Below are 23,924 nucleotides of genomic sequence, written 5' to 3'. Positions count from 1 at the left end.
TATGTGGACTTCACATATGGCATATGGACAATTCAGTCACATTTCTTTTAATTCACATTGATATTCACAACAGAGTAGAGGAGCTATTTCTTCTAATGGATAGGGCACAGGGTTTAGAATCAGGGAAAACTCCCAACAAGGGAGCAGGACAGGAGGAGAGGATAAGGAAGGAGTGGTCAAACAACAGATCCCCAAACTGGCAGGGCAAGGAAATGTCTCGTGACAATTCCTTGCTCTGCCTTCAATGCCCATCACTCTGTAGCTAGAGGGACGAGTGGGGCCAGAATGCTGTAATAACACAGAATAAGTTGCTCCCGTATCAATGAGAAAATTAATAGGCTTACCTGCCACGTCGACGAACACCCAGAGCTCAGCCAGCGAGATGGAGAAGGTGGGAGCAAAGCCAGGCCCTGGGCCCCATCACTCCAAGTCCGGAGAGGACCGGAGGGCAGGACACTGGGAAGAGGCTGCTCGACCACACATCACACCATGGGGGCAATCCCTCTTGCAATGCCCAACTTGTTTGCAGAGTGGGCATGGTCCCGGAGGGTTCCTCTGGGAAGAAATCCTGGAAGGGCACTCATGGGACCAATGACCCTTCTTGTGGCATCGGAGGCAGGTGTCCCCATTTTCAAGATGCCAGGAGCACTATTGGGGTTGCCGATTATGGCAGCAGCCATAAGCTGAGCCTGCTCTTTATTTCTGGCCCTAGATTTACAGTCTTTTTACTCTGCCAGAATTAGGTCTCTGTTGTTAAAGACTCCAAAAGCCGTCTCCAATAATTGGGACTGAGGTGTTTGTGGTCCCATTGCCAGTTTCCTAAGTTTCCGCCAAATGTCTGGGGCTGACCGGCTAATAAAATGCACACCAAGGATGGCTGCTCCCTCAGGGGAATGAGGGTCCAGGTTAGTGAATCGCTTTACAGCTTCTACTAACCCGCCCAGGAAAAGAGCTGGGTTCTCATCAGCTCCCTGGGTTACTTCCCTGATTCTGCATAATTTCCTTGCTTTTTAAAGCCCTTTTTCATCCCCTCAACCAGGCATAGTAACATATGATCCCTCTTGTCCCTGTCTGCATCCCTTTGATAATTCCAGCCAGGATCTGCAATCGGGACGGCTATAGCCCCTGAAGAGTATCTGGCAGGTGAGGATATAGCCATCTCATCCCTAAACTTCTGGGCTAAGTACCCGATCCTCTTTTTCTCCTCAATTGTACAACAGGTGGAGAGAATAATATTAGTATCTCCCCAAGACAATTCAAATTGAAGAGAGATCGCTCTGAAACCCTCTACAAACTTAGTAGGATTTTCAGAGTAGGGACCAAGTTTTTCCTTAACCTGGGAGAGATCAGTCACAGAAAAAAGGACCCGAACTCTAATCGTTCCCCCACTTGAATCGGCTATTTCCCCCAAAGGATACAGTTGGGAGGGAATGGAGAAATCAGGGGCTTGGGGTGGAGGGAAATAGGGAGTCCCACCCCTAGTAAGAGAAGGACAGGGGAGTGAGGGATGCTGGGAAACTGAGTCCCGCTGTTGAGGTTGAGGAGACCAATGGGCAGGCGGATTCGGTAGGAGTGAGGGCTGTTGGGAAATGGAGCCAGAGGTGCAGCCAGCGGCGAACTCTGAGAAAGTGGAACTTTAGGGGACCAATGGGCCGGCGGAGCCGGTGGGTAAGGGGGTGGATCCTTCCACAGCAGTTTGCTGGCTTCCTGGTAAGGACCACTCTCTGCCGAGGGAGAAGGGGCAGAAGGGGTAGGAGAGGAAATAGGGGGCTCTATAGATGCTCCTGGAGCCGAAGTTTGGGGGCCTGAGAGAAGGGGATCATCCAGGAGATCAGGTTGGTCTTTATCCATCCTTTTGTGGAGTAAATTTAACCAGGAGCTTCCTACATTGTTTCCGCAAGTCTGAATTTTGGGAAAGAAGCATAAAAGCTTGGACGTGCGGAATTTCTGTACATTTCCCTTCCCGGCGGCAAAACAGATCTAGCTGCAGAATGGAGTTATAATTTAAAATGCGCCCGACAGGCCATTTTTCCTGGTCCTCCGGACTGTACTGAGGCCAAGCAGAGTTGCAAAAGAACACAAGGCTTTTTTTCTTGAGGTCTTGAAGACCAAGCTTTTTCCAGTTGTTTAAAAGACATCCTAAGGGCGAATCTCAAGGGATGGGGGGAGATTGGCCCATCCTCTTTGCCTATAAGGCCTTTAAAAAAAAAAAGAAAGGTACTGTACCTGTGGTCTACTCGCCTCCACCAGCGTCCTGGTGAGGGAGAAAAAAAAAAACTGCAGATGTTCCCAAACAAGGCGTCCCTTGTTAAGAGGGAAATCCGCTAGAGCCTATTGCAGGCTCGACCCAGCCCCAGCAAGCCTTCCTAGGTGCTTGAGGGGCAACCCAACTACAGAGCGGGTGGATGGGGAGGCTTACCTTGACTTGGAGGAGGCTTGAGCTTTCAGACAAGCCCCACGTTGGGCGCCAAAGAAATGATGAGGATTGAGAGGTTGGAACCCCTCAAAAAACCCAAGTACAAAATGGGTTATCTGGAATGAATTCACAAACTCAAGCAATCTTAAGCCAAGTTGCAAAAAGTTTAATATTACGCTTTTAAGTGGGCAAGGATTCTTAAGGAACCTGCAATCTTAAAACAGTATAGCTAAAGCTTTATATAGTAAAATATAGACTGTGTCAAATATGCTAACTAGGTATTCAGGGTGGATTAGGGAGTGGTTAAGGAGTGGTCAGTTCTTAAAGGAACATGCACTTCTTGTACCTACTGTGTGGGCGTTTTACCCAGAGTTCACATGGGCCACATGGAGGTATGGTTTTAGGCCTGCTACCTCACTAAGTCAAGTGGAGTGCAGGGTAACTGAGAGTTGTCCATTGTGCCACAGTCAATGTCTTGTTTGACAAGATAGATGTAGGAAGTATACATATGTTTTAAGTCTAGAAAACAGTTAATGAGGAGTCCAGGATGTAGATAATGAGGTAGGGTGGTAGAATAGATAGTTCAGTGGGTAAAATGTCTTTATGACCCAGTGCAAAGCCAGTTCAAACTAATAAATCCTTCAGGTGCTCAGGGAGAGAGGTAAGGGTTTTGCTGGGGCCCGCTCTTGAGTAATTGCTAGACACAGGGTCCTTGGGCTGGGGAGAAACTGTCAGGGCAGTGTTTCTGAGGCTAGGGAGAAATTGGGGTCCAAGTACAAGCACCCCAACACTAGGAGCCTAGTTGATGTGACTCGTTTCTGCTGCTGCTGAGCTTTATTCCTAAGTGCCTTTGGACAGGGACTGGGTTCCCCAGAGCCAGGGAATTTGTGGCTACCTCTTAAATGACTGGGGACCTGGAACTTGGTTCTCAATTCCTCTAACCTCTCCTGATGAATGAATGGTCATTTATTCAGCTCTTAATTAATCCATGCCAGGATTTGTAATAAGTTCTATAGGCTGTAAGAGTAGAGGGTAGATCTGCCCTCCATTAGCCCACCTAATTACAGGTGCCAGCCTTCTCCCATCTCTGACCCTTCTTCCATTCACTTGCATTGGCATTTGTTTTTGCTTCATCCTGCCCCCATTCCTGGTTTCTCAGTTTTCTCTCCCACCTTTTTCTGGGCCTTCATTCCTCCACCCTCTACCTTCCCCTCTCCTTTTTCTGCCGGCCTCCCCATTCTTTTAATCTTGTATTGACCAGGAGGGCCTCGGGGCTGCTGCTGTCCTTTGAGACCTCCCCAGCTATTCCTTTGGCTGCCCCCAAGTTCTACCAAGTCTTTGTTTTCATCTGTAAAATACAAAAGAAGCCTCCTTTTTGCCTTCTGGTCTTTGTTGAGGGAGTCTGCACTTACAATGAAATGCTAATGGTTCTCCCCTGAATTTGTCCCTACCAGGTCCCTCCTCCACTAGCCCCCTCCTCTTTCCCCCAAGCTAAGTTTTTGCTTTTCTGTCTAGTGGACATCCCCATGGATCTGTTCCTTATTTCCCATCTCTCTCGGAGTTCCAGTCTCCACCCAGGGCTGGACAAAGAAAGACTAAAACACTCCTTGCCCTCGGGGAGTTTGCACTCTAAAGGAAATGATGTGACAGTTGCTGTATAATTTATGAATATTGGGAACTCTCTATGTGGGTGGAGTGCCTGACCTCCTGGGAGCTGATCCCAGATCTCTGACTCTAGCGTGGATCTTGAATGCGTTCCAGGTCATTAGTCTCTTCTCAGTGACTTGCTAAAGGTATCCCTGCCAGCTGGATCTGAGACTGGTCTCAGACTCTGGTCTTCCTGATTTGTCAGTCTGGCTCTCTGTGCACAGCCTGTAAATAATTCCTTAGGTCAGGCTGCTAGACTCGAGAGAGGAGACAGCTAGGAGGCAATTTCTGAGAGTAAGGCACTAGCAGCTGGGGATGGAGGGAGAAAACCAGGGCAGCCCTGCAGAAGGGAGGATGTGAGTGCCATCTTGAAGGATGCTAAGGCCCAGGGGAGAAGGGAGTAGTTTTCTATCTGTTGGAAGATGGGGAAGGGGTAGAAAGTCCAGTGAGTGGAGCATGTGCCTGGAAGGTGCATAATCTTAGAAGAATAGAGTGGTCTGCAGCACACTTGCATTCAGTCTCATGGGCCTCATTTTCCAATGTGTGGAATTAGGAGGTTGTATTAGATGACATAACATCCCTTTTATACAGGGCATAGGAGTTTTTGAAACCTTGGTTTCCCTGACAAAGACCATGTTATTCCAGAGGAGTGTCAATTAACTTGCCCAGAGTGAAGATAACAGTGATTTGGTGGAATTTGAACTCAGGTCTTCTTTTTAGCTGGTCAAGTTGATGGAGAAGTAGACAGAGCCCCTGGTGTGGAAGGCCCATCTACCTGAGTTCAAATCAACTGGCAGACCACTTGCTACTTATGGGACCTTGGGCAAGTCTCTTAACCCTGTTTACCTCAGTTTCCTCATCTGCAAAATGATCTGGAGAAGTAAATGGCAAACTGTCCCAGTGTCTTTGCCCAGAAAACCCAAAATGATGGTTCTTAGCACTCCATCCACTGAAGTGCTGACTCAAAGTATGAAATCCCCTCATCTCCCCATCTTTAAAAGCACTTCACTTGACCCTACCATCAGGAAGTTATGATTCCTCCCTTTCACAAGGAAAGTCCCAAACAAAAAGCTGTTTCCACTGTGCCACCTAGTGGTCCTCAAGGATACCACCAGCCTTCTACTTGACCATGTTCACATCATTGCACCACCAGACCCTAGCTTAGGGCCCAGTACACAGCTGGTCAGGAACTCTACAAGCATTTGCTATATCCTTGTCTGCTTCCTTGAATTATGGTTGCTAGACCTGCCTGTTTTCCAGCTAGTGGGAAAGACTGAAAGCCCTTTGCATCCATGTAGTAGAAACTTTTTGTCAGGTGGACCTTTGTTTCTCAAACCCCAACTTGGCCCTTGGGGCCCATCTTGTAACTCACTTTTGACAGTTTTTAATTTGTTGTGGAATTTTACTCCCTGACTCGCTGCAGTCTTCCATATCTTGGCCTCCCCTGACCATGCATTTCAGTAAAGTACCTGCTTTACCCTGGGCATAAGGACATCGCTGTCAAGATGGTCTAAGATTAGGACATTGGGCAAAAGCTTCACCAACCCTGAATCTACAGATGAGATGTGGCTCTGCTCAGATGCTGGAGGAGGGAATGCTCTGCCCCCCTTTGAAGATAGGAGGGATCCCCCATCTTCCCTTCAGAGCTGACCAGGAATGCCTTATCTGTCCACATCAGGAGGGCATCACCCCAGAGAGACTATGAATACCCCTCAAATCCCCAGCAGCTGCAGCATTCACCAACAGTTTTGGTCTGTTTGACTGTCTTCCCCTCTCCTCTCCTTTGTCCTACAGGGCTCATTTAACCCCCTGCATGGGAGGTACCTGGGCTCTTCCCCTAACCCTTCCCTTCCTTTTCCCTGTCCCCATTTAGGTTGTGCTGCCACTGTGCCCCTCCTGCCTGGAGACCAGAGCAGCCTACCCACCAACCAGCAGTGTTGTGCCAGGCACTAATCCAGCTGCCTGTAATGACGCCTGGAACTATTCCTAACTGACAGAGTCTGACTGAATCAGCTGGATTGGTAACAAGCCAAGCCTAGACCCCAGGGACCTCCCTTTAGTTCCTGAGCCACTGACCAAAGCAGAGCCTTAGAGGTGCTGGCAGCTCTGAGGGCTGGGTCACTGTTTCACTGAGAGGGACCCTTACTCATCTCCTACTTAGGCCTCTGTTGCCCAAACCAGGCATTTGCCCTGATCATCCTGAGAAGCTTGGCATTGATTCAAGACTTGAACTCAGGGGTTGAGGGTCTGGGGCCATGGCTCAGAGCCAGGGAACTCCTTTTAGATCTGTGAGTTCTAACCAAGGCTGTGACTAGGTCTTCTGGAAGCCATACCTGAATGGTCAGGGCTCCCTGCCCTCACTGAAGAGAGCAAGGACCAGGGCCTGAAGCACATGCCTCAGCCACAGGGAGTCCTCCCTCCCTTTTGCCCCTTCCACTCATGAGCCACAGACCAGGGCCAAGCTGGAGTTTCTGGCCTACTGTGCCCAGGTGGTAGGAACTCTTCTGTTGTGGTCCAGACGAGGCTCCCACCCAATAACAACACTATTCCTCCAAATGATTGTGATGGGAATAGAAGAAGGAGCTAGTTCAGCTGGATGGGTTAGGAGTAAATAGCATTGGAAATGCAGAATTGGTGTAGGCCCACCATAAATGGAGGCATCTCCATCAGTGGGCAAGTTGGGTCACCTTTTGAGGGTGGAGGGTGAGCAAAAGTTCACAAGGACCGTAGTGGCCAGACAGGGGGTCACCAGGCAGAGTTCTAGAGGGGCAGACTTCCTCCTTCCATGAATGTTTCAAGTTACTGGAGGGTCTCTGATCAGAGAGAGGGTAACCCACCCTGGGCACTGCTGGTGTGGCAGCCCAGGTGCTAGGGTTGAGGGGAGGAACATCGGAGCAGGGGGCATCATTTGACTGTCCTCATTGTCAGTGAGGCCTGCCCAGATTGCTAGCAGAGTTAAGTTTTGGCCCACCCACTCCTGAAGCAGACATACAGTGGAGATTCTGGGAAAGGTCAAACCAGAATGTGTTGTCCCAGCCCCCCAAAAGCCCCCATGAAGCAGCACCAGCACTGGCTGTGTGTAAGAATGTTGTGTATTGGAGTAGTCTGTGCTACATGGAGCTGCTTCCCAAGTGAAAGTGTCCAGTAAGAAGATGAAATCAAGATTGTAGGAGAGGCAGAACCCTGCACCTTCTCATCACTGCCAATCCCCCAAACACACACACACACACACACACACACACACACACACTCACACACACACACACACAACATTCACACAGTGCTCACACACACTCACACAATGCTCACACACTCACACAACACACACATACACACTCACACACTCACACTCATACTCATGGTGGTGAGGAGAAATAAAGGCATGAAAGGCAGGCAGCCTGGAAGCTGAGTCAATACACCCAGGACAGCTCCTTCAGAACCTTCTGGCATTATGGTCCCCTCCCTGGATAGGAGCTAGGGACCACCAACCAGGCCCATAGACCACCTGACCTGCACCAATGACCCTCATGAAATTCACCCTTGGCATGCATACATTTATTCACCAGTAAAGGATGGGCTGTTAGATGGCACAATGATTGGATAGAGCACCTGGCTTGTGGTTAGGAAGACTCATGCTCCTGAATTCCAATCTGGCCTCAGACACTTCCAAGCTGTGTGACCCTGGACAATCACTTCACCCCTTTTGGGTACACTTTCCTCAGTGGGAGAAGGAAATGGCCAACCTTTCCAGTATCTCTCCCAAGAAAACCCCAAATGGGGTCATGAAGTGTGTGACATGACTAAAACAACTGAGTTACAAGAATATTTATTTGCCCTGTTACCTGCTGTGTATGAATAGTGGCCAGAGACTGAGACAGTGTAGGAGCCCAAACCCAGGGGACCCCTGGGTCAGCACTCGGGATCTCAAAAGACAGGAGTTTCCCTATCACTGAGACACAGGCTTGAGGACCATCAGCTTGTGGTTGGACCAGGCTATTCTGCTCCTCTGGACATCTGTTCATCTGCCAAAGGTCCTTGTCCCAGCCTTGATCAGCTGACTGTACTGCCCTGTGAGAAGGGAGTGCCAACCACTGGGAACACATTTTGTGTCCTGATACTTATAGATGTATGTGTGTACGTATATATAGATACACACATGTATGCGTGTATATGTGTATGTGTGTGTACAGGTATGCGTCTCTATCTTTCTCTGTCTTCCTTCTTTTGGCTTCATTTTCATCCCCAAATTTCCCTGTCCTCTCCAATTCAGGAAAGAAGAACCAAGATCAGTACCTACTCAGCTGCGGTGCCTGGATTTTGGGTATCAATCCATAGCCTGAGGCCCCATTCTCCAGCCCAGTAATTTTTTCATCCATGGAGCCCCTCCCTACTCACCACTTCCCATAGCAAGATAAGGTCCTGGGTGGTCTGGCCTGTCTTTACTTTGGTAAAAAAGAAAAATGCCAGAAGGATCATTCAGGATTCAGTGCCTGTAGTACTGTGTTTCCCCCCACCCCCAACAGTAACTCCACACCAGTCCTTCCTAATTTCCTGCCATCCTCCAGCCCCAGGACCAATGCTTCCCACTTCCTGCACCTCTCTCCTTCCCATTAGAACCCAGGTTTTGAGGGGTGAAGGGAGAAATAGTGGGACCTCCCAGTGGATGGATTTCATTTGCTTAATCAGGTAACAGCCAAACCCCTAGACTTCCTGGAAGATGGGAAGGTTTATATGCATGGGTAGAGAAAGTTTGTAACGTGAGCTGTAACATATGCCCTGGCACCAGGTGTCCTGATGTCCTGGCCTCAGCTCCTCATTAGGATCCGGCTGTCTGCCAGACATGGAACATCTCTTAGGAAATGGAAATGAGACAGAACACAAAGCACAGTTAGGATTGGGGTGGGGAAGGTCAAGAATGGAGATGGGGCAAGGTGGGAAATGTCTTCCTTTTGGAGGAGGGCTAAGGGGGGGCATGCAAGTCTGGAGCCCAAGCCCTAGAGAACGAAGGTGGGGCCTGAGTGGGGAGGGAATCAGGATGGCAATGGCTGGGAGAAGCAGGAAAGATATAGGCTTGTGAGAAAGAAAGTGAGTGTAATAGGGGGAGAGTGGGAAGACCAGGAGATTGGGCTGAAAAGAAGAGTTGGAGTCTCAGAGGAGGGTAAGGGAGGGAGGGAAAGAGGTGATAGAGGAATGGGGGAGGGGAGTTCCCACAGGTGACCAGCCAGGTGGGTGGTGGCCCTGGTGGAATTCTTTCCCTGGGGTGAAGTACAGAAGCCTGGGAGGGGAGGGGAGGGGAGAGGAGGGGAAAAGAAAGGTCATTCTACTTGACTGGGGGGAGTGCAGGGCAGGATTCTTGAGATTAGGAGGACCCACCCAGTACAGCCTTGCTGGAAGCAGCAGCCCTAGGATCTGAGATCTCTCCATCTTCTTTCCTCAGAGCTGAGATCTCTCTGCCTTGTGGGAGTCAGCTCTGTGGGTGCAGGTGCCAGGTAGGTCTGAATGAGGACCCCTCCCCAGCCCCTACTTCTACTGGCTGCCCTTTCCATTGGGCCTCATCTTCCCTCTCTGACATCTTGGTGACTGTCCTCCAGCTTTGCCAGGAGCAGGCCTACCTCCAAGGCCTGGCTGGGGGGTTGCCCTAGCTACTTGTCCAGGCTCCCTGCCACATCTCAATAGTCCTAGGGTGCCATACCCAGTTTTACCAATGGGTCACAGTTGCCCGACCCACATATCTCACCCATAGTATCAGGTGGAGGCAGAGTTCTGGTCTGGAGCCACTGAGGCCTTAATTGGTCTCCTCCCAGCTGGGATCCCAAGCCCCTTCTGCCTCCTGGTGTCTGTAGGAGGATGGAGGAGGGGCATGAGGCAAAGACAAGGAGTTAAAGTGGGAGGTAAGTCCTCTTCCTGCTCAAAAGAAGTTCACTTCCCAGCCTGACTCTCCCAGTTGCCCTCCTCCTGGGGTGCATTCTCTCCCCAGGGGCAGGTCCATGGCAGGGCCTTTGTAATTGCTCTGAGAGCTCACCCTCCACCTTTCCAGGTACGTCAGCATCCGCCCTAGGAAGATAAGGCAAAGACAAAGACTTCCCATCTCTGAAATGCTTCTCCTTCCCCAGGTCAGCTTGCAGAAGGCCAAAGCCTATTCCTAGGAGAGAGCCTAGAACCAGAGAGCATGGCCCCTGGGACCCAGAGCCCCTCATCCCAGGTGAGTGCAGTCCATCCACAGACCTGGCCAGCCTCAGCAAACCTGGAAGCCAAGAGAGCCAAGGAGGCTTTACCCTGTTAGACCTAAGTTGGCCTTTGCAGTGCTATCAGCAGAGCAGAAATTGTCCTCCTGGTTCTGCTCATATCCTCCTGCCCCAGGCCACACAGGCCTTCCCTGGTGTCTCTAAATCCCTGCCATTTGTCATTTCTTAGGTCAAGTCAAGAAGCATTTAGAGAGTGGCTCCCCTGTACCAAGCACTGTGCTAACCTACTGGGGATGCAAAGGAAGGTTGAAAAAATGACAGTCCCTGCCCTCCATGAGCTTATAATCTAATGGGGAGACAACATGTTAACACCTGCATGCAAACAAGCTGTGTACAGTGTGGATGGGAGGTACCCTGAGAGGGAAGGCTCTGGCAGTGTCAGGGTCCAGGAAAAGCTTGTTTTCAGAAGGTGAGATTTTAGCTGAGACTAAAGCCAGGAGGCCAGATGAGGGGGAGGACTTTCCAAGCATGAGACACAGCCATTGGGAAGGTACAGGGTTGGAGATGGAGGGTCTGGTCATTATCAGCCAGGAGGCCAGTGTCCCTGGCTCAGAGAAGATAGAGGACCAAGGTGAAAGAAGACTGGAAAGGCTTGAGGAGCTGGTTACATGGCATCTGCTATGTGCCAGGAGTCCTATCAATCTCAGCTCCTTTTATCCTGTTGTGAGAATTGTCAGGGTCCTTCCTAGGGACAGCCACAGTAAGGAAGCACAGGGTTACAGACAAACAGTAAAGTGTGGTTCATTTATCCAGTGAAGAATGTGACACGCTCCAGGAGTGCCTGATGGACATGGGTGAATTTAGAGGTAGAGTTAGGAAAGTCTGGTAGAAAGGTCTTTAGTGTAGCTGGTTAGGCCAGTCCAAAGAAAATAGTGTCTGCTTGATTGATCAGGTAGTTAGTAAACATTTGCTAAGCCCTTCCTGCCTTCTTAGGTAGAAAATCATCTGAATAGGTGAGTCGTACAAGTTTTCTCCAAGAAACTGAGGGAACAAGGGTGCTGATGGGGACATTGAGTACAATGCTATAAGAACACCCAGTGTAGTATCAAATGGAGTCTTGTCATGCTTTCTTAAAAACTTACTTTGGAAAACCATTCCCCACTTGCTACGGGAAAGCCTCACTGATAAGAGTTGTGGGATCAGAGTGCCTAAGGTGTGTATGCTTCCCAGAGGTAAAGGAAGAAAGAGATTGGGAGGGCGTGGCATCAAGATGTTCAGAGAGTAGAAGGCAGGGGATAAGGGTTGGGCTGGTTCAGAGGTCTCTCCATGCAGAACATCTCCTCTGGGTCAGCAGTAGGGGCTGAATGAAGCAGGAATTGTAGCATCAAGACATGTCAAAGACCTCTTCTTGTTCTTTGAAGGCCAGTCAATTAGAATACTGCTGGCCATCTGAACTGTCTGACCTCCTGGCTCAGACTTAACTAGCACCTGCAAGCCCAGCACTCCATTTTTAGGAGACAGTTATCTCAACTAAAAGGGTTGCTTCCTCTAACCAAGGGGTCTGCCAGGAGGAGGAGTCCAAGGCAGACCTTGCCTAGAAAGGCAGGCCATGTGAAAAGTAGAAGAGGCCCCAAGGATTTCAATGGACCAAGACTTTTCTGGGAGGGTACATAGGTCCTCTCTGCTGGATCCTGAGGCCCCAGCATCATCCTCTTCCTCCACCCACACTCAGGTTCAGGAACTCAGGCCCCTGTCTTCCTCTCTGCCCCTATTCCTGGTCTCCATCAGCTGCAATGCCATGGCAATGGGAATGACCTCTCTTCTGCCTTGACCTTCTCCTCCTAGTCCATGAACTTCCACCCCAGGGCTCAAATTCTACCTGAGCCAAAATGCAAAGGACTGGTTCCCACTGAGAACTCCTCCTCCATCTGTCCATCAACCCTCATTCTCCCTTCCTTTCAACTTTTTTTTTCTCTTTGATTAATGTTAGATTTATTTTCCAGTAATATCTGTGCACAATAATAGTGTCCCTCTTGGGAAGCTAAAATGAAAGGTATATGGCCATCGATGTATTTTATTTGTTCTGGCTGCTTGCTGAATGAGTGCTTCACATCTTAACCTGTAACCTTCAAAAGCTGCCTTGTGCAATGGTGTCCATCCTGTGTCATCTTGGTGATTTTCATCTAACCCTCTGTCCAGCAGAGTTTGTACCAACCTCAACATTTCCTTTTTCTGAAGCTATGCTGAGAACTGTCCTTTGACATCCTGGCCACAAAGGGAACTGCATTTGTCCTAAACGAAATTATCGTGTGGTCTCATTTAATGTCACCTGTGTATTCCTCTTAGGATGCTTGTGATGTTTAACCCTTTATGGGTGGATTATGCCTTAATGACAAACCTTCAAATCTGCCATTGAGGCAATATGTTTAGAAATTCAAAAGATAAGAATTAAGAGCATCATTGGATCAAAATGACTCCTGATTGCAATCAGTCTCTAGTGTCAAATCACCAAATAGAGAAAGTGATTTTTGCTTAGAAAACCTCAAATGGCATCTAGAAGAGTGAGATACAACTGAATACCAACTAAGGAGTGAGTGAGAAAGGAAAGTAGAAAGTTCAGCCAGATGTTTAATAGAGTTTCAATGAGAAAAGTAGATAAGATAGAATGATTGCTCAAAGGGTAGTGAGGATTTAGGGAAGGTTTCCTTAAAGAAGGGCAAGATGGATACATACGAATTCACAGGGAGGGTGACCAGCTGATAGAGAAAGGTTAAAAACCTGAGAGAACTCGGTGTGGGGAATGATTGAATGTGTTAACTTTTTTTTGGGGGAGGGGAAAGGATGGGGTCAGATTAAATTGCCATGTAGATGATTGGTCTTTGCAAAGACAAGGCTTCCACTTTCTTAGAGAATGGAGGAAAGAAGCCACTGTAAGATCACTTGAAGAGGTTCTGAGAGTGAAAGAATGCAGATAGTTATTCACTCTACACTTTTTAAGTGCCTCCTATGTGCCCAGTCTTGTGGTCTTGCAAAAAAGAAGCAAACAGTCAATTGTATATAGTTAATAGAATGAAGGGGAGCTGGCAAAAATAGAAGGTGGGATTTTGGTGGGGACTTCAAGGAACCCAGGAGGCCTAAATGAGGAGGCAGAGAATTCCATCCACTTTGGAGAGCCAGAGAAAAGGTCCAGAGCCTAAGATGGAGTGTCTTCTCCCTGGTATAACAAGGAGGCCACTATCATTGGATTACAGAGAAGGTGGTATAAAGTAAGGTACAAAAAGATCAAAAAAGTAGGTGATTTCTGTCTTGGTGGACAAAATAAGAAGCAAGATCCTCAGATGAGAGTGTTTGGGTAGTCACTATTTCATAAATATTTATTAAGAACCTTCTATGTGCCATAGTGTGTGTTAAGGCCTGGGGGACTGAAACAGAAAAGAAGACTGTCCTGTACCTACAGAGTTTACACCTTCAAGGTCAAGGCAACACACCAAAAGAATAGATTTTGGGCCAAAGACACCAGAGGTTGGGACATAGTGGCAAAGTCAATGAGAAGTTCCAAAGTAGTGCGGCCACTTGCAAATGTGGAGATGTTTCAACAGACCCCCTCCTTCTGTGGAAGTTTGGAGTACATGATCACACACTGGGGTGAGGAAGAGAGAATGTTGGAAGATGGGGAAGGAAAGAGAAATGCAAGAGTTTCTAATAAGAACAAGTTAGGAATTCAAGAGATTAATTATCCATGCATAAAAGCATGCCCTTCCTCTACTGATTGTTCATACTTTGAAAAGACACAATGCAATGAAGAATCATGACTCAGAATAGCATGTGAAAAGGAATATTTTTAAAATTTTTGGGAATCTAAAAAATTAGGAAAACTTTAATACTTTATTTAATTGCTCAGAAGATCAATAATAGAAAAAAGGAAGCTATACTAAAATAGAGATTAGAAATAGAAGACAAATCCAGATTGTTTAGATGAAAATCAAAACGACAAAAAAAGCAGAGAACTCTTTCTACATGAAAGAGAATTGCTCTGAAATAATAGAAAAACTGAAAAAGGGACTCAAACTTCTTCTAGGAATGGAAGAGCCTCAAAAGCCATGTGCATTGGTTAGATGTATACTACGTGTAGCAGGTTGGAGAGATTGCTGAGCCCTCCCAAACATCAAAGGATTGCCAGATGTCGCCCTGTCTTGTGTGATTGCTATCCATCCATCTGCCTCTGGACTCCTCTTCATTCCTGATCCCCAATGTTCTCATTCTAGTGACATGCTGAAATAATTTATTTTTCTTAAACAGTACCAGTGTCTTTCTCATTCATTAACTCAATCCCAGACCTCAGCTCACAAAATAATACATTTTTACTGAATGAAGGAACCCTCCTTTCCCCCAGAATACTTTGTTCTCTGTTCTTAAATATAAAAATGAGTGCATTCCATGACCAACCGCAAACAATCATAAAGCAATGGCAGCAGCTGTTTCTGACCAAGACACATCATACACAGTGTCTTCTCAATCCCTCAGTTGAAGAAGAGAGAACACTTCTTCACTGGGCTGGATATAGTGTTACACCATTCAGTCGAGGTTAAATTGTGAGCAATATCTCTTTAGAATTCTTTTGATACTTTCATCTATCTAAGACTTTATTTCAGACTTTTAAGAAATTTACTAGATCATTCCTTTTTCTTTGTTCTTTCCGCAATGATCACTGTTCAATTCCCCCCCCCACCACACACAAAGGCAGAATACACATTACATGTCAGGTTCTCCTGCAAACTCATAGAATTATCTTAATTTGTCACATAGGACACTGCTGGTAGGGAGGAATTTCACATCATTTTCTCTCCAGATTTTGATACCTCACTGGTAGAGTACTTAACTTCTCCCTAATTCCATTAGAAGAAGCATTTTATAGCAAGACATTTTTCAAGCTTTTATTACTCCAACACTCCACTTCAAATGTAAAATGGTTTTCTCCATATTTCATTGGGTTCTTAATGACTGATTTCAAGTGTTGGCTGTGATACTTGTAAAGGTTATGAATTTTAGGGAAATATCCCTTCTCTTTGCTTCAGTTTCCTCTTCTAAGTTGAAGAGGGTTGGACTAGATGAATTCTGGAGTTCTCTTTCAGCTCTAAATGATGTGACTTCATGGTTTAGGAGTTGGTGACATTCAAGGATGTGGTTGTGGACTTCACTGAGGAGGAGTGGTATCTCCTGGACCATTCTCAGAAAGAGCTGTACAAGGAGGTCATGCTGGAGAATGTCCAGAACCTGCTGTCCCTGGGTAAGGACCGTTTTCTCTTTTTTCTTGGTGTTAATTTTAAGATTAAAATTAGCATGACACAGAGAATGGATCCACACTCTGATGCATCTCAGCCTCAGAAGTTTGAGTGTTTCTTGAAGCCTGCACCAATTCTATCCACTTTGGTCTTGGCTTTCAGCTTTTTCAAGTTAAATAATTTACCATCAGTCAAATAGCTGGAGATAAAGGTCTGGGTTCATTCTTAGAGGAAGAAAATTCCTTAAATTGAATCACTCCTATTTCAAAGAGAAATTTCAAGTGGTCAGAAGCCCCAAAAGTCTGTGGGAAGAACTTAAGACTTCAAAAATCAAATGAGGAACTGAGGAAAAATTAGGGGAAAAAAAGAAGAGTAGTCTCTGAAATCAAGAAAATTATGAAAAGAAAGTCAACTCATTAGAAAAACATATCCAAAAACTTAATTAAGAAAATAACTTCTTAAAATGTAGAATTTGGCAAGAGGAAGCGGCAAATATATAGAGTAACCTTCCATTTGAGAAATAAAAAGTCTTCAGATTTGTGGATAATCATTCATTATTTGGTTAAAAAAAAAAAGAAATTTTTGGGAAACCTGGAAAGAACTATGGCAGAAATTGGGCATAGAATGATGATGTTTTACACCTTACCTAGACAAGGTGAAAATGCATACATGACCTAGATTTAAAGAGAAATATTACCAAAAAATTGAAGAATGTGGAACATGTTACATATTAGACTTATCAAAAAGTGAATGATTTATGAATAAATAAGAGACATGGGAGAGAATGGGGTATGACATGGATAAATTTGATTACATTGAATTAAAATCATCTTGTACAAATAAAAGCAATCTAACCAAGATTAGATAGAAAGTGGAAAATTTGCTAGAAGGGATTTTATATAGAGATTCCAGGTAAACTTCTCATATCTCATATATACAAAATATACAAAGAGATTTGTAAATTCTATAAGATTATGATTCCTACCCCAATTGATAAGTGGTCAAAGGATACAGTCAGGCAGTTTTCCAATGGATAAATCCAAACAATTTAGAGTCATATCAAAAAATACTCAAAATCATTATTGAGTGGAGAAATGCAAATTAAAAGAATATTGAGACATCATTTTACACCTATCAGATTGGATGAAATGAAAGGGAAAGTGATAACTGTTGTAGAGGATGTGGAAAAATTGGTGTACTAGTTCATTGTTCGTGGAATTGTGAACTGGTATAACCATTTCGGAGATCAATCTGTACTTATCCCCGAAGACTTCTTAAAATGCCTATTCCATCTGCCCCAGAAATACCTCTCCTTAGGTGTATTTTTAGTGTATTTTCAAAGATGATTAGGGAAAAAAAGTAAGGAACCTATATGATGTGAAATATTTATAGCAGCTCTTTTTGTGGTGGCAGAGAACTGGATACCCTTCAATTGCAGAATGACTGACAAAGTTGTAATAGATAATTGTGATGAAGTATTACTGTGCTATAAGAAATGATGAGCTTGATGATTTTAGAAAAGCATGGATAGGCTTGCACAAGATAATGAAGTGGGAAAGGGGCAGACCCAAGAAAATGTTATATAAAGTAACAGCAAAATATGTTTAAGAACAGCTTTAGGAGAACAAGCCATTTTGGCTATTGTAAGCACCCAATAATACAAAGGACAAATGAAGGAAGATACTATCTGCCTCCAGAGAAAGAACTGATAAATAGAAGTATGTCTGAAATGATTATACATATACATATGTATACCTGATGGTAACCATCTCTAGGGCAAATGGAATAGGGAAGAAAAAAAATTTAAATGATAACTTTATTACCTATTTAAAAGGAATAGGAAGTGGTACATAATTGATTTGCTGCTTCATGTGCAATCACCTTTCATTACATTACTATGTTATGGAAATGCTTATTTTATTCCATGAATTCAAAATAAAATAGTAGAAATTAAAAACAGAAAACAATGATAGTGATAATAAACATATCTTGTGTTGGCTAAGAGATAGAAAGGTAGATGAGCAGAACAGAGTAGACATACATGACATGGTACCAAATACTTACAGTAACTATGGTTTTGAAAAATGTGGACACATTTATATGATAAGAATTCCTGGTTTGATGAAAATTGTGGGGAAAGCTAGAAAGTATTCTGTCAGAAATTGCACAGAGATCAATATCATACTCCATTTAGCCAGATAAGATCCAAATGGATACATGATCTAGATATAAGTGGAAACATCATAGGAGATTAAAAGAACATGATGGAACATATAAAGAACTTGGTGAGAAAATGAGAAAATGCCCTAAATCATTATTTATCACTGAACTGCTAATTAAAACAATCTTGATATCATCTTATACCTATCATATTGGCTACAATGATAGAAGGGGAAAGGGACAAATATTAGAGGGAATAGGGAAAACTTGGGACGCTAATTCACCGGAACTGTGAACTGATCTATCAGTTTGGCAGAGCCACCTGTAATTATGCCCAAAGAGTTACCAAACTGTGTCTCCCCCTGATCCAGTAATAGTATTCTGAGGTCTGTTTCCTAGATGGTTAAGGAAAACAGAAAAAACATATATATAGGTGTGTGTGTGTTTTAAAATATTTATAATAGGTCTCATTTTGGTAGCCACAACTGTAAGTTGAGGGGATACTCATCACCTGGGGAATGGCTTGGGACTGATTGAGTACAACCTGAGGTAGATGGCCAGTAGCTACAACAGTGCTTGTCCGTGGTCTCTTGAGAATGCTATGGAAGTGTCCAGCCCAACTCTCCAGGATCATGTCCTTATCACCGATCAATGTGGCTCTATCAGCACTGAGTAGTTGAGCAGCACCATGGGTGGATAGGTCTTCATCCCATAAATAGCCTTCAGGGAGCTGGGCCATCTCCAGTTCTCTGGATCTCTATCTGGTCACTGGACCCAAATGGCTCTGGAGGAGAAAGTGAGGTTGGTGACTTGGCACAGCCCTCCCTCACTTCCTCAATTTAATTGTACTTTATGGCACCATCTTCCTCATGTCCTGGTCCTCTTCCAGGACAAAGGCAAAACCACAACCCTGCAGCCTTAATCCCAATTCAGTCTGGCTCTCATTGATTGGCCAACAATAGGTCCCTGCCCACAGGACACTTAATGGTTATTTTTTGGGCCCTGATGGCTTAGATCAAGTGTAAATAGCAATTGTTTCTCCTTGGACCAGGAACCCTGAGGGTCTTCCAATCAAAATTTGATATATATATATATTTTTTTAATTAAAGGACTCATCCCTTGACTGGTTTCTAATGCAGGCCTAATCACTGAATGGGCATTGCCACAGTCAAAGTGAGAAAATGGAAAGATTAAATCCATTTCAAATATACATCATGGCATCATCTTCCTGATGTCATGGTCCTCTTTCAGAGTTAGGACAAACCACACAACCTTCAGGGCATCACAAAAGTGCCTTGGATGTTACTATTAGCAGAAAACTGCATTTTATCTGGCTTCTTACTGAGCCACAAATCTTGAATCTATAAGATTTGCTTGTATTTAACTTTTGTTAGAGTTAAATAGGGCCTTCTTAGAGATGGATGAAGTAACCTACTGGTAGGCCTGTCATTCTCATTTTTTATTTAGTGCCTGCTGAATTTCCCCATTATTTTCATCAAAACCTATTTGGATTTTTACTAGTCTTCTGGCCCAGATGCGTTAATATGGTGCTGTATGATAATTCTCTGAAAGCTGCTTCCCTGCTCTATTGTTGAACACTGTGTTTTGGCTCAACCTTCTCTCCAAGCAACAAACTGTTCTCCCATGGAGAGTCACTGACAGCTGTTGACACTGAGTCTTCTGGTAGTGACCTTGGCTTGGCTTGACTACTTTGGTTGAATGTGAATGTTTCCTCTCTGATGGGTCCAGCATTTTATGGTAAACATCTCCTTCATCACTTTCCCATCCTGTCTGTCTCTTCTGCCAACATTTGCTCCAAGAGTATATCCACTAAATCTTGTTGCATTTAGGTTGGTGATGTGTGGGTCATGAGCTGCAGAAGTCTTTAGTAACCTATGCTATTGCATTTATTTACGTGTGTATATCTTTTGTTGTATGTACATTTGATTTTTTTGTTTTCTTCAAATGTAGAGACCAGATTCGAAGTAAATGAAATAACTAGAAAGCTGGGAATTTTTTTGGAAGAAAGAGGCCTGCAAAGATTCATGGGTGATGGTCTCTGTGAATTCATATTGAGAGAAATCCTTGACTCTAATTTCAAGGTAGATAAAAATCCAAAGAGTGACTGTGAATTTGATGACATTGGAAGGAGATTCAGACAGTCTTCTACCCTAAATCACTGTAAGAAAAGGACTTCAGGGAATGACTGTGTTCAGATAGTGAATATTGCAAGTGCTTTACTGAAGAGATACAGCTTCCTCAGTTCCATGATAAGCCTCCTGAAATGCAAATGCATTTAGGTAATCTGTGGGGATTGGCCTTGAGCTGGAGTTCAGAACTCAGACATCAGAAAAGTAACACTGGAGGAGTGCTTTCTGTAAGTACTAAAGGTGGGATGAAGACCTTGAGTCAGAGCTCTAATCATCATACTCAACAGGAAATTCCCATTAGAAAGGAGCAAGATGAATATAATGAACTTGAACCAACCTCATCCCATCACTCATCTCTTTCTAGCCAGTGCAGATTTCACCCTGGAAAGAGAAGATATTCATGTGTTCAGTGTGGGAAGGACTTTGGTTGGAACTCACATCTTGATAGATCTGAGAAGATGCATACTGGGGAGTTTTATGAACATAGTGAATGTGGGAAGGTTGTCTGCAACACATCTCTCCTTGTTGGCCTGCAGAGAATCCACACTGGAGAGAAATGTTTTGAATGTAATCAGTGTGGAAAAACTTTCACACAGAGCTCCAGTCTTACTATACATGAGAGAATCCACACTGGAGAGAAACCTTATGAATGTAATCAGTGTGGAAAGACTTTCACACAGAGCTCCAGTCTTACTATACATGAGAGAATCCACACTGGAGAGAAACCTTATGAATGTAATCAGTGCGGAAAAACTTTCACACAGCATGGAAATCTTGCTGCTCATCAGAGAATGCATACTGGAGAGAGACCTTTTGAATGTAATCAGTGTGGAAAGACTTTCACACAGAGCTCCAGTCTTACTATACATGAGAGAATCCACACTGGAGAGAAACGTTATAAATGTAATCAGTGCGGAAAGACTTTCAGAATCAGCTACAGTCTTGATACACATCAAAGAATCCACACTGGAGAGAAACCTTATGAATGTAATCAGTGTGGAAAAACTTTCACACAGCATGGAAATCTTGCTGCTCATCAGAGAATGCATACTGGAGAGAGACCTTTTGAATGTAATCAGTGTGGAAAGACTTTCACGCATAGGGCCAATCTTGTTGCGCATCAGAAAATCCACACAGGAGAGAAGCCTTATGGATGTAACCAATGTGGAAAGGCTTTCAAATTGAGTTGGAATCTTGCTACCCATATGAAAATCCACAGTGGAGAGAAGCCTTATGTATGTATTCAGTGTGGGAAGATTTTCACACGCAACTCCACTCTTACTCAGCATCAGAGAATCCACACTGGAGAGAAACCTTTTGAATGTAATCAGTGTGGAAAGGCTTTCACACAGAAGGTCCATCTTACTATACATCAGAGAATCCACAGTGGAGAGAAGCCTTATAGATGTAATCAGTGTGGGAAGGCTTTCACATACAGCTCCAGTCTTGCTAAACATCAGAAAGTCCACGGTGGAGAGAAGCTTTATGGATGTTATCGACGTGGAAAAGCTTTCAGATTCACCTCCAGCCTTGCTTAACGTCAGAGAATTCACATTGGCAAGAAACCCTAAGAACTCCATTCATCATATATTAGAGCACATAATACTAACTGTGTTCATGTAACAATGATACTTAACAATGTTGGCTCAAATTCACATAGTATTCATTGACCTATTCATACATTCAATATGCTTGTTAGACAAAAAAGTCACCACGGGTACATATGTTCAAATTAAATCTAAATAAGTATTTGAGAGGCTTTCAAGCTCCCCACTTGGTTTGGTCTGTAGGTGGGATAGGGAAAGGGGGAGCACACCTGGCCACTGCCGGTAGGCTTCAGAATACAGCTTGCCAATAGGAGTTAAGAAGTTTTAATCCACTGAGTAAGTAGAAGGGAGCAACTACCCCAGGAAATGTTGGGGAGCCAAGCTGGTAGAATGTTGGGAAAGGAGGACAATCAGCACAGATTTTGGAGTCTTACAGGAATGCACTGAGCACTAGTTTACACCCAGTGAAGAGTCGGTTAACAAATGCAACTTTACTATATGACAATTATTTTTTAATTTATTTTGATTTATCAACAATCACTTCCAGATGCTTTTGAGTTTAAAATTTTTCTCCCCCTCCCTCCCCACCACCCTCCCCAACACTGAGCACAATCTGATATAGGCTATACATATACATTCCTATTAAATATATTTTCACATTAGTCGTGTTGTAAGGAAGAATTAGAACCAATAGGAGGAACCACCAGAAAGAGGAAACAAAACAAAACAGAAGAAAAAAATAGCAAATAGTATGCTTTGATCTGCATCCAAATTCCCTAGTTCTTTCTTTGGATGTGGATTGCATTTTCCATCAGGAGGCCTTTGGAGATGTCTTAGATCCTTGTATTGCTGGGAAGGGTTAAGTCTATCAATGTTAGTCATCGCACAACATGGCCGTTACTGTGTACAGTGTTCTCCTGGTTCTGCTCACTTCACTCAACATCAGACCACACACGTCTTCCCAGGTTTTTCTGAAGTCAGCCTGCTCATCATTTCTTATAGCACAATAGTATTCCATTACATTCGTATACCACAACTTGGTCAGCCATTCCCCAGTTGGTGGGCATCCCTGTATGCCAATTATTAACAGATACATGTTCATGATTTTCTAAATGGTCTCAGATGAAACTCACTTCATATTTAAAGTTTAACCTGTTCGTTTGCTTACTTTGGCTGGGAGTTGTCCTAAACTGCAGCATTTCATAGTCTCTGAACACTGTCAGCAGGGCTGGTGAGATCCTTTCACAGGTTAAGTAAGAAGTCCAAAAGAACCTCCACAGATAAAGATCTCTTAAGGGGATTTCGCTCTGCTTTTCTCCCTGGAGTTAGCCATTTATCATTATAATTAGTTAATTCAAACAAAATATACCTCATTATTTTCCAAATATTTTGTTGCATTGTGTAATAGATACATTTAAGATGTAACTGCAACCAGATCAAAAGGAACCTGCTTTACCAGCTTTTTTATATAAAGTTATAAGAGAAATGTTATTCAGAAGAATGCATTTTTAAAAGATGTTATAGTGCAGTTTAGTGATCCAATCTCCTTCTACATTTTAGTAATCACATCTGATGACACTGAAAACCCAGTATTTAGTATGGAATAGCGTACAGTCAATTAAAGAGGTAGCAAAGTTCATTTCTACAGTATTTACTTTTCTCCTAAAGAATTCCTCAGACCCATGAGGTCTTCTAGCCAGCTTGCACTTCACTGCCTGCCTCTAGGTGGCACACCACCTCCTCTTAAGTGTTTAAACTTGCCCCTTCAAAGTTCACCCCAGAAGATGATTTTGCTGCCCTCATTGTTGACAATTGTTCCAGAATGTGCAACGCTGGCTTTGCAGGAGACAGGGCCCCTCGGGTTGTCTTCTCTTCCATTACTGGGCACCCCAGACATCAGGGTGTGATGGTGGGTATGGGCCAGAAAGGCAATTCTATGAGGGATGAGACCCAGAGGAAGAGAGGGTATTCTGCCTACGGGTAACATTTTCCATCATGAGTCTTTTGGAATTGTCTTGGATCATTGCATTGCTGAGAATAGCACAGTCTAACAAAGTGGGTCATTGCACAATGTTGCTGTGTACATAGTTCTCCTGCTTCTGTTCACCTCACTCAGAATCAGTTCATAAAAGTCTTTCCAAGATTTCTGAAGTCCTCATCACTTGTTATGGAACAATAGTATTCCATTACACTCATACCACAACTACTTCAGCTGACTCTAACCCTTAACCCAATCAATGTCCATTCCTTCAAAAGTAAAGGCAGTACCCACCCTTCTGAACCTTCTCTGACAAAGGGGAGTGGTGGGCCTGAAGGTGCTAAAATGGTTGAAAAAGTTACTGGGCTGGAAATTGGGTCCTTAGGGCATACATTAACACTCATCCACCAGGTACTGGAGCACTGTGGGTGTTGATCCTGGTTCTTGTGATCTGAATTAGAAAGGAGAGGGAATGTTTAGGGATGAAGATGAAGCCAAAAGGAATACACACAGACAAACCCACACACAAAAGCATGTACATATGACAGAATTTGGATTG

General features: G+C 44.3%; 1 protein-coding gene across 1 annotated transcript; it reads left to right on the top strand.

Moving 5' to 3' along the window:
- The first annotated feature begins 1,755 nt into the window (after positions 1 to 1,755).
- On the top strand, positions 1,756 to 23,530 carry LOC110203783 (uncharacterized). Its single transcript, XM_078146403.1, is given in 5 exon segments — positions 1,756 to 1,835; positions 10,177 to 10,265; positions 15,409 to 15,535; positions 19,662 to 19,901; positions 19,904 to 23,530. Coding segments are annotated over 4 exon segments (1,908 nt in total). The 5' UTR covers positions 1,756 to 1,835; positions 10,177 to 10,232; the 3' UTR covers positions 21,412 to 23,530.
- Positions 23,531 to 23,924: the final 394 nt, after the last annotated feature.

The sequence above is a fragment of the Phascolarctos cinereus genome, unplaced genomic scaffold (assembly GCF_003287225.1).
Source record: "Phascolarctos cinereus isolate Bilbo 61053 unplaced genomic scaffold, phaCin_HiC Scaffold_726;HRSCAF=1367, whole genome shotgun sequence".
Lineage (NCBI taxonomy): Eukaryota > Metazoa > Chordata > Mammalia > Diprotodontia > Phascolarctidae > Phascolarctos > Phascolarctos cinereus.
This window is presented reverse-complemented; position numbering and strand designations above follow the sequence as displayed.